We start from the raw sequence: 14,656 nt of genomic DNA, 5'->3' as shown, positions 1-14,656 counted from the left end.
ACTAGTCAACGAACATATAAACAAGATTTATCACTCTAAAAAGTTTAATGGGCTATAAAATAATCATGATTTGCTTTCTTCTAATTTTTCCACCAATAATGCAACAATTTTTATCATAAATCATAATAAAGTTCAATAATATCAACGATAAATGTTCATTTGTACAATTAGCTGCGAATACATTGCTTTCTTGTTGCCTTCATTGATCGTCTTTGGATTTGATATCTAAGCTAATTAAAAACATCGGGTGTGAGTGAATTATTTTTAGTTGATAATTGTACGATTAGTTAAATCGAAAAGAATAGAATTGTCGGCACTGATGAAAGAGGCCCATGACCTGTTGCCGATTCTTGTATTTTTTGTGACTTGATTCCACAAGGGATCCGGCCTTCTGAACCCGATCTTTCCATAACTGACGATTGATTGAGATAGCTGCTGGACTTATTGCCTGGTCCGTAAGGTGCTAAGCTTTTCAAGACTGAACATATGCTCCTGCATAGCTTCGTCTAGTCTGTTCTTGAAGGCGTTCATACTCGGAGCGTCAACGATACTATCAGGGAGGCTGTTCCACATGTCGGTGACTCGAAGCGAGAAGAAATGTTGTTGCATGGATGTGTTACAACGCAGTGTTTTTAGTTTATATAGCCGTAGCCCCCGGTGTGGTTCTTGTTTCAAATTCCAGTAATCCTTCTGGGACCTTGTATAAACCGTGGGTATACTTGTATGCTTCAATGAGGTCACCACGCAGACGTCAATAACGGAGGCTTGGAAGCTTCGTAATCTTTAATCTTTCCTCATTAGGCTTGCCTTTTAATCCCGGAATTATCCTTGTTGCAAGTCTTTGAACACTCTCGACTAAATTTTTGTCTAATGATCTAGATAAAAATGTAATATATAATTAAAATTAAATACCTCATTAAATGGACGGAGATTGATGTATTTTAAAATTCATTTATGTTTATCAGTTTTTTCAGTTTTATGATATTCGCGAAGACATTATATACAATAACGTGCATGTACGTGAGACTTCAAAGAATATTTCATGTTGATTTCAGATAATATAACTATCACAACATCAAATAAGGAATTAAATTTACTTACTGAAACGAATAATAATAATAATGAATGCTGAATAATTATTAATAAGCATTAGGTTCAGCTCCATCATACCACAGCATGAAGCAATCGCTTACACAGCAAGCAAACAATAATCAGGGTGAACACAGCCCGATAGAATATTTTAGGAACTTCATACACAAATTAATATTTCGAGTAGATTATTTTCATTGTTAATCTCGATAAAAAACAATGTTATATCAATAGATATCATGAGATTTTCGAAGTCTTTTTTATAAAATTATGAAAATAGATTTTGTGGAGTTCGAACGGAAACTCGAAATTCGTTCTGGCCTAATAAGGTTACTAATAAGTTCGAAATTCGACTTATTAGATGACGGAAAACCTCGTATTATCTTTAATAGGACAAATACAGCTATGGATCAATGTATGAAGTTGCTGCCTAACTTTCGGTCAGGTGACAGCTTAATAGATTATTGACATCGATGAATTTATTGCCGGTTTTGGCATATTTCGGGTTCAAGGCACATTGTACGAGGCAAGATCTATCACAATTTGAGAGTTGCGATGGGAAGCTAAGAAAATATATAGATCTTCTACCAAGCAAACATCAAAATCTGTGCGTCCAGCAGTTCCAAAAATCACAGCTGTAGTTTCTGATGAACGGAAGTGATAAATTTTTCACGTTCTCGACGTTCATCAGTGGAATGTAGCCGAGACGGTCCATGGCGGTTGAGCAAACTTCTTCGACGTTCAGGAGGCTCTCCAGCGTGATGTTCTTTTCCTCCCGCCATTTATACCATTGAGTGCTGGAGTTTCTGTATGTGCTGTATTGAAACCTTTTAATTTGCCCTTCCACCGCAGTTTTTGTTTGGTCGTGAGACGTCAGGAAATCTTGCCACTCTTCCGGCATAGTCGCGTTGTGCTCCGTCCGAATAAACTTCCAGAGCTGCAATGCCTCCACTGCCCAGAAGAGAGCAGAATAAACTATTGTAAAAAAATATTGTACAAATAAACTATTAACGAAATAAACTATTTCATTTCTTCTCTAATTTGTGCCTATTATAAATGCTTCCATAACTCCAAACCTGGATCTGATTATAATAAAATCTCTGAAATTGAGAGAAGTTTGAAACAAGGTTGAAAAAATGCGACTCTGGCACCAAATTTCAAGGCTACATTCAATATGCTGAATAAATATTATCTCATATTTATATTATGTCGATTATATATATTTCCTGGCATTCCCTTAATTTACAACCATTATATACCAACAAGCATGTTATATTTCTAGAAATTCTTTTGTAACTCATTCTGTATCGCAGTCTTCTCCTTTTAGGTTAATATTAGAAATTTATGTAGGAAACAACAGACTGAATTTAATACATATGTTTTTTTCTTTGAAATCTTATCCTAGAATCTTGGTGGAACGCAGAACTTCTTTTGAAACTTCCTTAGACCATTAATTTACCAACTAAATCATTGAACTAATTTACCGACTAATACGAGAATGTCTGCGTAGGATTAATTGTTTTTAAATAAAGTTAATTGAAGAAAACGAAATAATTTTTCATTCTTATGCAAGCTTTTTACACATTTCAACTGCATGGATTTACAAAATTCACCTAGAGGCTGCTGGCAAAAATCTTCGTATCTCATGAAATAGAATTGTCCAGGGAACAGCTGTGACAATCTGCGGAAGGCGTACACATCTGCCTCAACTTTGACGCACTCTTCGGTGAATTCGCTCTTGTGGATGTGGAACACTTCGTCCCTGGAATGCGGGTTTATAGATTAATTAATCAGCGAACAACGTTAATTAATTGATGATCAACGAACGTTAATGTAGAGCCAATGATTGGATAAAATAAATGTTTTTTATTGCAGCTTCTACTTCTGCGATAACTGTGAATTTTGACTTGCTATATACTAACGAAGCGTAATTTAGACACGAGTTTATTAATTAATTACTTAATTAATTAATTATAAAGTACACCATTTATTCATTTTAATTTTTTCTCCTTTCATTGATCTGGATTAGCAACGAGTAATACCGATCGTATGCAATATTTTGCCCGCGAAACAGATGCGGTGCAAATTTCAGTGAGAAGTGAGAAACCTACAATTCATAAACCAATAACAAAAAACGCAGGTCACTATAGCCTTGATCGCGCCAATTTCCATATACGTATCCACTAATTAAAAAAAAGCAGCTAAAAAATTCATCAAAAAATTCACCATTTCTTAAGAATGAAAACGTTACGGCGTCAAGCTCCATCGTCAGTTCAAAACCTATAAGACAAGCAGAATCAATTAGCAAACGAAAATTCACATTAAAGATAAAAACCAAACTTGACAAAAAAGAAAAATATATAACTCAGTACTCACTGCAGTGAGTGACGGAGAGCGCATTTTCTCGTCGACGAAAACGTGAAGTCACGGACGGACAGACATACAGACGGACAGACGGACGGAAGGACATGACAAGCAAAATAACGCCTTTTCCATAAATGAGAAAATGCGCTAAAAACGCATGAGGTGACAGGCCAATCTATTTACAACTTCAGGGAGATAGGAGCTGAAGGCTGCATTTAAACTAGGTTTCTGTTAAAAAATATACAATGATTAAAAAATTGTCAATGATTCAAAAAAATATACAATGATTCAAAAGAGCCAATTTTAAAATTATTCACCAGCACCACCTGCACTTGAATGGCTTTAAAATCGGCTCGTTCTTCATGTATAAAGATACTCTCCCGCTTTTTATGCGTTCGTCCCTAGTATATAGATACAGTTGTGCGCAGTGCGCATCAGCGTACGTCGATATGACTTCTCACAATTTTTACACTAGGCTGGCGGAGCATAAGGGCAGAAGTTTTAGAACGGGAACATTACTGACGCATCCTCCTCATTCAGCTGTGCGCGTCTATGCCGAGCAGTGCAATGTTCCGGTGTCTGATAGTGATTTTAGAGTTCTAGTTTTCACGACCGGTGTTTCTGACCTCCGAATTTTAGAATCCCTGTATATTTTTAAACAGAAACATTTCTTAAGAATGAAATGTTACGGCGTCAAGCTCCATCGTCAGTTCAAAACCTAGCAGAATCAATTAGATAAAGAAAATTCACATTTAAGATAAAAATCTAAGTTGACAAAAGAAAAAAAAAACATGAGGTGACAGGCCTAGCTATTCACAATTTCAAGGGGATAGGAGCTGAAGACTGCATTTAAACCAAGTTTTTGTTCAAAAATATACAGGGATTCTAAAATTCGAAGGTCAGAAACACCCGTCGTGTAAGCTGGAACTCTAAAATCACTATCGGACATCGGAACATTGCACTGCTCGGCATGAACGTGCACAGCTGAATGAGGAGGATGCGTAAGTAATGTTCCAGTTCTAAAATTTCTACCCTTATGCTCCCCCAGCCTGGTGTAAAAATTGTGAGACGGCATACCGACGTACGCTGATGCGCACTGCGCGCATCTATATCTATATACTAGAGACGAACGCATAAAAAGCGGGAGAGTATCTATATACTTGAAGAACGAGCCGATTTTAAAGTTATTCAGTGCAAGTGGTGTTGGTGAATTCTTGATAAACTTGCGATTTAGCAATCAAGAGATTTTATTTTAATACTCGTATCCACGAAGTGAAACTCTTTCGGTGGCGCTGTCTCTGAAAATTTATTATTATTGGATGTCGTATATTATTATTGGTGATTATTCTAGATGGTTGACATCTATTATTACCACATTTGGGACTGATGACCCTAATGCTGCCTACAATACCTGGACAAGACCTGAGCTCGCGGGTCTCTGGATAAGTAAATGACTTTCAGGTGCTGGAAGTTGGGCATAACCATGAGCAGCTCGACGTGTGCCAGCGTTAGGCGAATGGTCTGCAAAATAAGAGTAACGGTCGTTGTGAACAATGCAGTGGAGGAGAATGACGTTCATGAAAATGTTATGGAGGAGAAGAAGGCATTTGAAAACCTATTTTAGGTGGAGGGCGTCCATAAGATATAATGGAGGTGTATGACGTATATAAAGTTTAAATGGATGTGGAGGACGTCCATAAAGATTTAATGGGGTTGAAAAGCGTCCATAAACTATTTGAAGTGTTTGGCGTAAAATAGATTAAATGGATGTGGAGGACGTTCATACGTACAAATCTAGTGGAGGTAGGCGGCGTCTAGAACGATTTAAAAAGGTTGAAAGCTTTCATAAAACCAACGGAGGTGTGTGACATTCATAGTAATCTAATTGAGAAGAGCGTTACCAAGAATCGAATGCATAATGGCACTCATAAAAATCTAATGGAGTAGAAGAGGGTATATAAGAACGAAACGGAGAAGAAGCGTGCCTATGAAAATCTCCTGGAGTTGAAATTCTGTCTCTTATACACATCTAGATGTGTATAAGAGACAGGCTCTCCAGCGTGATGTTCTTTTCCTCTCGCCATTTATACCATTGAGTGCTGGAGTTTCTGTATGTGCTGTATTGAAACCTTTTAATTTGCCCTTCCACCGCAGTTTTTGTTTGGTCGTGAGACGTCAGGAAATCCTGCCATTCTTCCGGCATAGTCGCGTTGTGATCCGTCCGAATAAACTTCCAGAGCTGCAATGCCTCCTCTGCCCGAAAGAGGGCAAAATAAACTATTGTAAAAAAATAATGTACAAATAAACTATTAACAAAATAAACTTTTTTATTTCTTCTCTAATTTGTGCCTATTTTAAATGCTTCCAAAAATTCAAACCTGGATCTGATTATAATAAAATCTCGGAAATAGAGAGAAGTTTGAAACAAGGTTGAAAAAATGCGACTCTGGCACCAAATTTCAAGGCTACATTGAATATGCAGAATAAATATCATCTTATATTTATATTATATAGATTATATATATTTCCTGGCATTCCTATAATTTACAACCATTCTATACCAACAAGCATGATATATTTCTAGAAATTCTTCTGAAAGTCATTCTGTATCGCAGTCTTCTCCTTCTAGGTTAATATTAGAAATTTATGTAGGAAACAGCAGACTGAATTTAATACATATGTTTTTTTTAAATCCTATCCTAGAATCTTGGTGGAACGCAGAAATAGTTTTGAAACTTCCTTAAACCATTAATTTATCATTAACTAAATCATTGAACTAATTTACCAACTAATACGAGAATGTTTGCGTAGGATTAATTGTTTTTAAATAGAGTTAAGTGAAGTAGACGAAATAATTTTTCGTTCATTATGCAAGCTTTTTACACATTTCAACTGAATGGATTTACAAAATTCACCTAAGGGATGCTGGCAAAAGTCTTCGTATCTCATGAAATAGAATTGTCCAGGGAACAGCTGTGACAATCTGCGGAAGGCGAACACATCTGCCTCAACTTTGACGCACTCTTCGGTGAATTCGCTCTTGTGGATGTGGAACACTTCGTCCCTGGAATGCGGATGAATAGATTAATTAATCAGCGAACAACGTTAATTAATTGATGATCAACGAACGTTAATGTAGAGCCAATGATTGGATAAAATAAATGTTTTTTATTGCAGCTCCTACTTCTGCGATAACTGTGAATTTTGACTTGCTATATACTAACGAAACGTAATTTAGACACGAGTTTATTAATTAATTACTTATTTAATTAAATATAAAGTACACTATTTATTCATTTTAATTTCCCTCCTTTCATTGAACTGGATTAGCAATGCGTAATACCGATCGTATGCAATATTTTGCCTGCGAAACAGATGCGGTGCAAATTTCAGTGAGAAGTGAGAAACCTACAATTGATAAACCAATAACAAAAAACGCAGGTCACTATAGCCTCGATCGCGCCAATTTCCATATACGTATCCACTAATTAAAAAAACAGCTAAAAAATTCATCATTTCTTAAGAATGAAATGTTACGGCGTCAAGCTCTATAGTCAGTTCAAAACCTAGCAGAATCAATTAGATAAAGAAAATTCACATTGAAGATAAAAACCTAAGTTGACTAAAGAAAAAAAAACACATGAGGTGACAGGCCTATCTATTCACAATTTCAAGAGGATAGGAGCTGAAGACTGCATTTAAACCAAGTTTCTGTTCAAAAATATACAGGGATTCTAAAATTCGAAGGTCAGAAACACCCGTCGTGTAAGCTGGAACTCTAAAATCACTATCGGACATCGGAACATTGCACTGCTCGGCATGAACGCGCACAGCTGAATGAGGAGGATGCGCAAGTAATGTTCCCGTTCTAAAATTTCTACCCTTATGCTCTGCCAGCCTGGTGTGAAAATTGTGAGACGGCATACCGACGTACGCTGATGCGCACTGCGCGCACCTATATCTATATACTAGAGACGAACGCATAAAAAGCGGGAGAGTATCTATATACTTGAAGAACGAGCCGATTTTAAAGTTATTCAGTGCAAGTGGTGTTGGTGATTCTTGATAAACTTGCGATTTAAGTAATCAAGAGATTTTATTTTAATACTCGTATCCACGAAGTGAAACTCTTTCGGTGGCATTGTCCATGAAAATTTATTATTATTGGATATCGTATATTATTATTGGTGATAATTCTAGATGGTTGACATCTATTATTACCACATTTGAGACTGATGACCCTGATGCTGCCTACAATACCTGGACAAGACCTGAGCTCGCGGGTCTCGGGACAAGTAAATGACTTTCAGGTGCTGGAAGTTGGGCATAACCATGAGCAGCTCGACGTGTGCCAGCGTTAGGCGAATGGTCTGCAAAATAAGAGTAACTCCAGCGTGATGTTCTTTTCCTCCCGCCATTTATACCATTGAGTGCTGGAGTTTCTGTATGTGCTGTATTGAAACCTTTTAATTTGCCCTTCCACCACAGTTTTTGTTTGGTCGTGAGACGTCAGGAAATCTTGCCACTCTTCCGGCATAGTCGCGTTGTGATCCGTCCGAATAAACTTCCAGAGCTGCAATGCCTCCTCTGCCCGAAAGAAAGCAAAGTGAACTATTGTAAAAATATTGTACAAATAAACTATTACCGAAATAAACTATTTTATTTCCTCTCTAATTTGTGCCTATTATAAATGCTTCCAAAAATCCAAACCTGGATCTGATTATAATAAGGCTACATTGAATATGCAGAATAAATATCATCTTATATTTATATTATATAGATTATATGTATTTCCTGGTATTTCCTTAATTTACAACCATTTTATACCAACAAGCATGATATTTTTCTAGAAATTCTTTTGTAGCTCATTCTGTATCGCAGTCTGCTCCTTTTTGGTTACTATTAGAAATTTATGTAGGAAACAAACAACAGACTGAATTTAATACATATGTTTTTTTTTCTTTGAAATCTTATCCTAGAATCTTGGTGGAACGCAAAACTAGTTTTGAAACTTCCTTAGACCCTTAATTTATCAAATAGCTGAATCATTGAACTAATTAACTAATACGAGAATGTTTGCGTAGGATTAATTGCTTTTAAATAAAGTTAATTGAAGTAGACGAAATAATTTTTCATTCATTATGTAACCTTTTTACACATTTCAACTGAATGGATTTACAAAATTCACCTAAAGGCTGCTGGCAAAAATCTTCGTATCTCATGAAATAGAATTGTCCAGGGAACAGCTGTGACAATCTGCGGAAGGCGAACACATCTGCCTCAACTTTGACGCACTCTTCGGTGAATTCGCTCTTGTGGATGTGGAACACTTCGTCCCTGGAATGCGGAATTATAGATAAATTAATCAGGGAACAACGTTAAATTAATTGATGATCAACGAACGTTAATGTGGAGCAAATGATCAGATAAAATAAATGTTTTTTTATTGCAGCTCCTACTTCTGCGATGACTGTGAATTTTGACTACTAATGAAACGTAATTCAGACAGGAGTTTATTAAAAAAATTAAAGTACACTATTTATTTATTTTAATTATCCTCCTTTTTTGGTTAACATTGAACTGGATTAGCAACGAGCAATACCAGTCGTATGCTATATTTGCTCACCGCGAAACTGTAACAATAAATGCCACCAAAGAAAAGCAGACGTGGTATAAATTTCAGTGAGAAGTGAGAAACCTACAATTCATAAACAATAACAACAAAAGCAGGTCACTATAGCCTCGATCGCGCCAATTTCCATCTGCGTATCCACTAATCTAAGAGCATAGAAAACAGCCGTAAAATTCACCATTTCTTAAGAATGAAAACGTTACGGCGTCAAGCTCCATCGTCAGTTTAAAACTTATGAGACAAGCAGAATCACGTAGAAAACGAAAATTCAAATTGAAGATAAAAGCCAAAACTGACAAAAAATATAACTCAGTAGGTTAACACGGGGCAGCGAGCCCACTGCGGGTCATGGACCCATAGCGGGTTTCTCGCTAAGTATGGCAGATATTGGTCCGTGTTCTCTACCGCCGGTCGACAGTTTCACTGGGATGAAGTGTACGGATTTACGTTTTGCTAAATGTTTGCGTTATTAAGTTATTTGTGAATAATTGTTTTAGCCGAGATAAAATTTTTTTGCAGCTAAATAAAACTGTTTTCGATTACTGTAGAAGTGTATATGAAGCTTTTGAAATTACTGTGAATTATATGTTAAAAGTAATATTTACAGAGATAATTTTGAGGTCAAGTTCAGACTATTAGCTTTTAAAATAAAATGTTGACACGATATACGTAAATTGAAATGATACCTAGTGGGCAACGGGCCCATGCGTGTCGCGTGGCAAAGCGCCCATGATGAAGTCTTGTGTTATACATCATTAGATTTGTCTCAATGACCTTTTCAAAACTATGACTAGCTTTTTGAATTACAAATTACACTTCATATTGCATGATTTTTTATTTTTTGATTTGCCGCCTCAAGGCAGCAGGTTTAGTTTCTAGTTATGCGTATATATGACCCCTTATCGAATTATTGACTCTTGCCTTGCCAAAAGTTGATTTCAGTCAACACCAATGAGCCAAAAGTTAATGAGTTTTTATGCTGTTGGCTGAAATCACGACTAGGTACGAATTCTCTGCACATAATATCTGGATTATGAACGAAACTGGAACGAAGTTTTTTTCTGATAAACTAAATAAAATTTTCTAGTCAAGGATACATTTTTCATGTCAAGGACGAATTTTTCATCGCAAGGATATATTTTTCAAGACAAGGATTAATATTTTTATCTCAATGAAATATTTTTCTTCACGTCAGTGATAGATTTTTTACGCCAAGAGTATATTTTTTCAAGTTAAGGATATGATTTTTTGAGTTGTTAATAAATGAGTGAATGCCATATTTTTTATTACATTTATCTTATTTTTAATAGTAAAGTGTTGGTGTATCATTTTTGAACGGAAAATATACAATTGTGGTAAAGGGACCACGGGCCAAAGGGCCCATTGCCCCAGGGGTGGGGCAAAAGGCCCATTTTGACACTTTTCACAAAATAGTGTTTCATTAAAAATTGAATAACTATATAGGCGTCTAATACACATCATACATTCCTTATTAGTTTTACCTTTAAACAAAACAAAGAACCACCTTGTATCAATTAAAACTTCATCAAAAATTTAGTTTAAAAAAGGGGGAGGGGTTCGCTGCCCCATGTTGCCCTACTCAATGCAGTGAGTGACAGAGAGCGGATTTACCGTCGACGAAAACGTGAAGTCACGGACGGACAGACAGACAGATAGACAGACGGACGGACGGACATGGCGAGCAAAATAGCGCCTTTTTTCCATAAATGAAAAAATGCGCTAAAAACGCGTAAGGTGACAGGCCAATCTATTTACAACTTCAAGGTGATAGGAGCTGAGGGCTGCATTTAAACTAGGTTTCTGCTAAAAAATATACAGTGATTCAAAAAATGTGAAGGTCGGAAACAGCGGTCGTGAAAACTAGAACTCTAAAATCACTATCGGACATCGGAACATTGCACTGCTCGGCATGAACGCGCACAGCTGAATGAGGAGAATGCGCCAGTAATGTTCCCGTTCTAAAACTTCTGCCCTTATGCTCCGCCAGCCTAGTGTAAAAACTGTGAGACGTCATACCGACGTGCGCTGCTGTGCACTGCGCACAACTGTATCTATATACTAGGGTCGGACTCATAGAAAGCGGGATAGTATTTTTATACTTGAAGAACGAGCCGATTTTAAAGTTAATCAGGTGCACGTGGTGTTGGTGAATAACTTTAAAATTGGCTCTTTCTTCAAGTATAATGGTACTCTCCCGCTTATGCGTTCGTCCGTGGTATATAGATACAGTTGTGTGCAGTGCGCATCAGCGCACGTCGGTATGACGTCTCACAATTTTTACACTAGGCTGGCGGAGCATAAGGGCAGAAGTTTTAGAACGGGAATATTACTGGCGCATCCTCTTCATTCAGCTGTGCGCGTTCATGCCGAGCAGTGCAATGTTCCGATGTCCGATAGTGATTTTAGAGTTCTAGTTTTCACGTCCGGTGTTTCTGACCAACAAATTTTAGAATCCCTGTATGTTTTTAACCAGAAACCTAGGTTAAATGCAGCCTTCAGCTCCTATTCGTTTGAAATTGTAAACAGAAAGGCCTGTCACCTTGTGTGTTTTTTTCTTTTGTCAATTTAGGTTTTATCTTTAATGTGAATTTTCGTTTTCTAATTGATTCTGCTTGTCTTATAGGTTTTGAACTGACGATGGAGCTTGACGCCGTAACGTTTTCATTCCTAAGAAAAGGTGAATCGTATATCGTATATTATTATTGGTGATAATTATAGATAGTTATCATCTATTATTACAACATTCGAGACTCTGCATGATGACCCTGATGCTGCCTACAATACCTGGACAAGACTTGAGCTCGCGGGTCTCTGGACAAGTAAATGACTTTCAGGTGCTGGAAGTTGGGCATAACCATGAGCTGCTCGACGTGTGCCAGCGTTAGGCGAATGGTCTGCAAAATAAGAGTAACGGTCGTTGTGAACAATGCAGTGGAGGTGGATGACGTTCATGAAAATGTTATGGAGGAGAAGAAGGCTTTTGAAAACCTATTTTAGGTGAAGGGCGTTCATAAAATGCAACGGGGAAAAATTAGGCTTCTAAAAACCTATTTCAAGTGGAGGTACTTCATAAAGATATAATAGAGGTGTATGGCGTACATAAAGATTTAATGGATGTGGAGGGCGTTCATAAAAACCTAGTGGAGGTAGTCTAGAAAGATTTAAAAAGGTTGAAAGCTTTCATAAAACCAACGGAGGTGTGTGACATTCATAGGAATCCAATTGAGAAGAGCGTTAAGAAGAATCTAATGCATTATGGCACTCATTAAAATCTAATGGAGTAGAAGAGGGTCCATAAGAACGAAACGGAGAAGAAGCGTGCCTATGAAAATCTCATGGAGGTGAAATTGGCTTACAAGTTAATATAGGTAAAAAAATGAAAAAATGTGAAGCTGGTGAATGTTTGAAATTTAATTCCTGTTGTGTAAAAAAAGCCGATACGCAGTAACTGAAAGCATTGATACTGACATTTCGTTAACAATAATTTGATGAACATGAAAGGTAAACAGTGATGTATGGATAACGAAAGCAAATTTATGCTTGTAATGACACAATGTAAGAACACATCGCAAATAGTACATTGACGCTGAATAATAATTAGTGTTCACAGTTCCTAGAAATAACTAGAGACCACTCCGTTTACAATATACACTTAGGTCAATAACTATTCATTTATTGTAATTTACAAGCGTTCGTTCTCTTATCGACTTACTTACCTTTGCGACAATAGTTTTGGCTTTGCGACATCTCTCGCTGAGAATATTGGGATCGAAACAATGTGTGCCTTTGCACTCGTCAGGAAATTTTCTGAAATTTCAGTTCGCCTACCCAGGAGCTTCCTCCTCGTCCCAGAGAGCTGACGAGTAAGATTAGTTCTTGTGAGCCGCTGTAAGACGGGATTTTTACGCTAAATTTATGTCCTTCATTTACAATTGTTTTTCTTTGGTAATTTTGTGTTTCTTGATCATCCACTGCAATATTTTCCCTCTGCAATCGTTCATACTCCATGACTTTTCTCAGTAGCTCATATGTTAGTTTCTTTTCTTGTGTTCTCCCATCTTCTTCTATGAGAATCTCGAAGTCCAGATCGCCACGCAACTTTTCCGTAACAAAACTCCGGCTTCCGATTTGTGGCTCCATCACAGGAGAGCTTTTTATTATATATCGCCAGTCTGAAATAGATAAGAACTTGTTTTATAGTCTTCAAAATAAGTGGGAAGGTTATAGATAAAGCTAATTGTAATGAGATTATTACCGAGTTTCATTAGAAACGAAAAAAATCACTTAAAGGAACTGCAAGTTTAGGTTTCCATAGATAAGATATTTTCAACTATTTAAATGATATATAGCTACGAAATATTTTTAAATTCTTTTTTCAAAGTAACAAACGAAAGACTAAATTTTTCAGTAGGCTGACTGATCAATAAGAGGCTAACGTAAAAAATTTGTTATAAAATATAAACATATTACTTAGCTGATGTATAATTGGTGGTATAAATATAATACCAGCTGATATAGATAGGCTGTCCTAAAAATTTAGCCTACAAATGTAAACTTACCAACAGTGAGGACAAACAGGAAAAGGATGAACATCATCCCGACGTTAAGGATTATGATTAAACTCTTCTTCATCATTTTGTCGTATTATCTATTGTCATAAATTCACCATAGGAACAATATTTTCAACTTTTCTTTTTAGCAAGCTCATTGATCACAAATAAAGGAACGAAGTCGATATTAAAATTAAAACGAAATGTGACTCACCACATAACTGAAAAACAAAGAAATCAGTACAAACCATAAAGCAATATAGATTCAGCGTGGAAAAAATACAATCACAATTTATTGCCAAGATAATACGAACCAAATTCCTTACTTTAAGAATCCATGACAAATTCATAGGGTAATTAGAAATGACCTCTAAGATTCAAATGAAAATTTTAACGACTGAAACCAGGCATTATTATTTTTAGATTAAAATGAATTATTTATCCAGGTCTTCAAGCTCACCTAAGCGTATTGAATTCTTATAGCAGACGAAAATAATTCATTTCCGAATAATTGAGTAGAATTTCAGAAGTAGGCTGTAAATTATGTTGAATAAAGAAACAGGTGTGTTCTTTAATTTCCCTGGGCGGCGTTTCAAACATTTCAATGTTGTCTTATAGAAATGAACATATAAACAACCATAATTTTTATGTATAGATTATTCCTGTACTCCTATCATATGTATTTGTTTGCGGTATGTTCTGAATAAATGATTTTTAAGAGTAATTTCGTAATACTAAGCGTAAATAACTTGCATGGGAAAATTTCAAACGTCACTAAATCAGTCTAACATTCCATCCATGTTATTTTACAACACTTCTCTCTAACTTCACTTCTTGTTGTTTGTTTGTCTGCTTGCTACAAATCTCATAATCGATATTTAACACACTTCTACCTGTCCAATCGATCTAAAATTTTGCACACTCGCGTGAAGTCAGAGAAAATGCATGAATCAATCGACAAAATGAATAATTTTGGAAAATTATTTTTTTGATATTAAAA

The 14,656-nt window shown here is 36.3% G+C and overlaps 1 protein-coding gene across 1 annotated transcript; it reads right to left on the bottom strand.

Annotated features, from left to right (window-relative positions):
* Nucleotides 1-867: 867 nt before the first annotated feature.
* On the bottom strand, nt 868-12,915 carry LOC108675220. The gene is made up of 9 exons (XM_018163209.2): nt 12,823-12,915; nt 11,891-12,000; nt 8,642-8,790; nt 7,842-8,040; nt 6,369-6,517; nt 5,603-5,706; nt 4,865-4,974; nt 2,703-2,851; nt 868-2,040 (listed from the first exon to the last, which is right to left on the bottom strand). Exons 2-9 carry the CDS (start codon nt 11,962-11,964, stop codon nt 1,688-1,690), a joined length of 1,287 nt encoding a protein of 428 aa, XP_018018698.1. The 5' UTR covers nt 11,965-12,000; nt 12,823-12,915; the 3' UTR covers nt 868-1,687.
* Nucleotides 12,916-14,656: the final 1,741 nt, after the last annotated feature.

The sequence above is a fragment of the Hyalella azteca genome, unplaced genomic scaffold (genome assembly GCF_000764305.2).
Source record: "Hyalella azteca isolate HAZT.00-mixed unplaced genomic scaffold, Hazt_2.0.2 contig14089, whole genome shotgun sequence".
Classification (NCBI taxonomy): domain Eukaryota; kingdom Metazoa; phylum Arthropoda; class Malacostraca; order Amphipoda; family Hyalellidae; genus Hyalella; species Hyalella azteca.
The sequence above is the reverse complement of the archived record's forward strand: the minus strand, read 5'-3'. Positions and strand labels throughout refer to the sequence as shown.

Bases quoted from the DNA above. Each gene is read 5' to 3' on its own strand.
- LOC108675220 (XM_018163209.2), bottom strand. From the start codon at position 11,964: ATGGTTATGCCCAACTTCCAGCACCTGAAAGTCATTTACTTGTCCAGA. The intron at 8,791-11,890 runs GTATTGTAGGCA...TCCGCATTCCAG, and splicing joins CGAGCTCAAGTCTTGTCCAG to GGACGAAGTGTTCCACATCC. The intron at 2,041-2,702 runs GTGAATTTTGTA...TCTTCTGGGCAG, and splicing joins TTTTTGCCAGCAGCCTCTAG to TGGAGGCATTGCAGCTCTGG.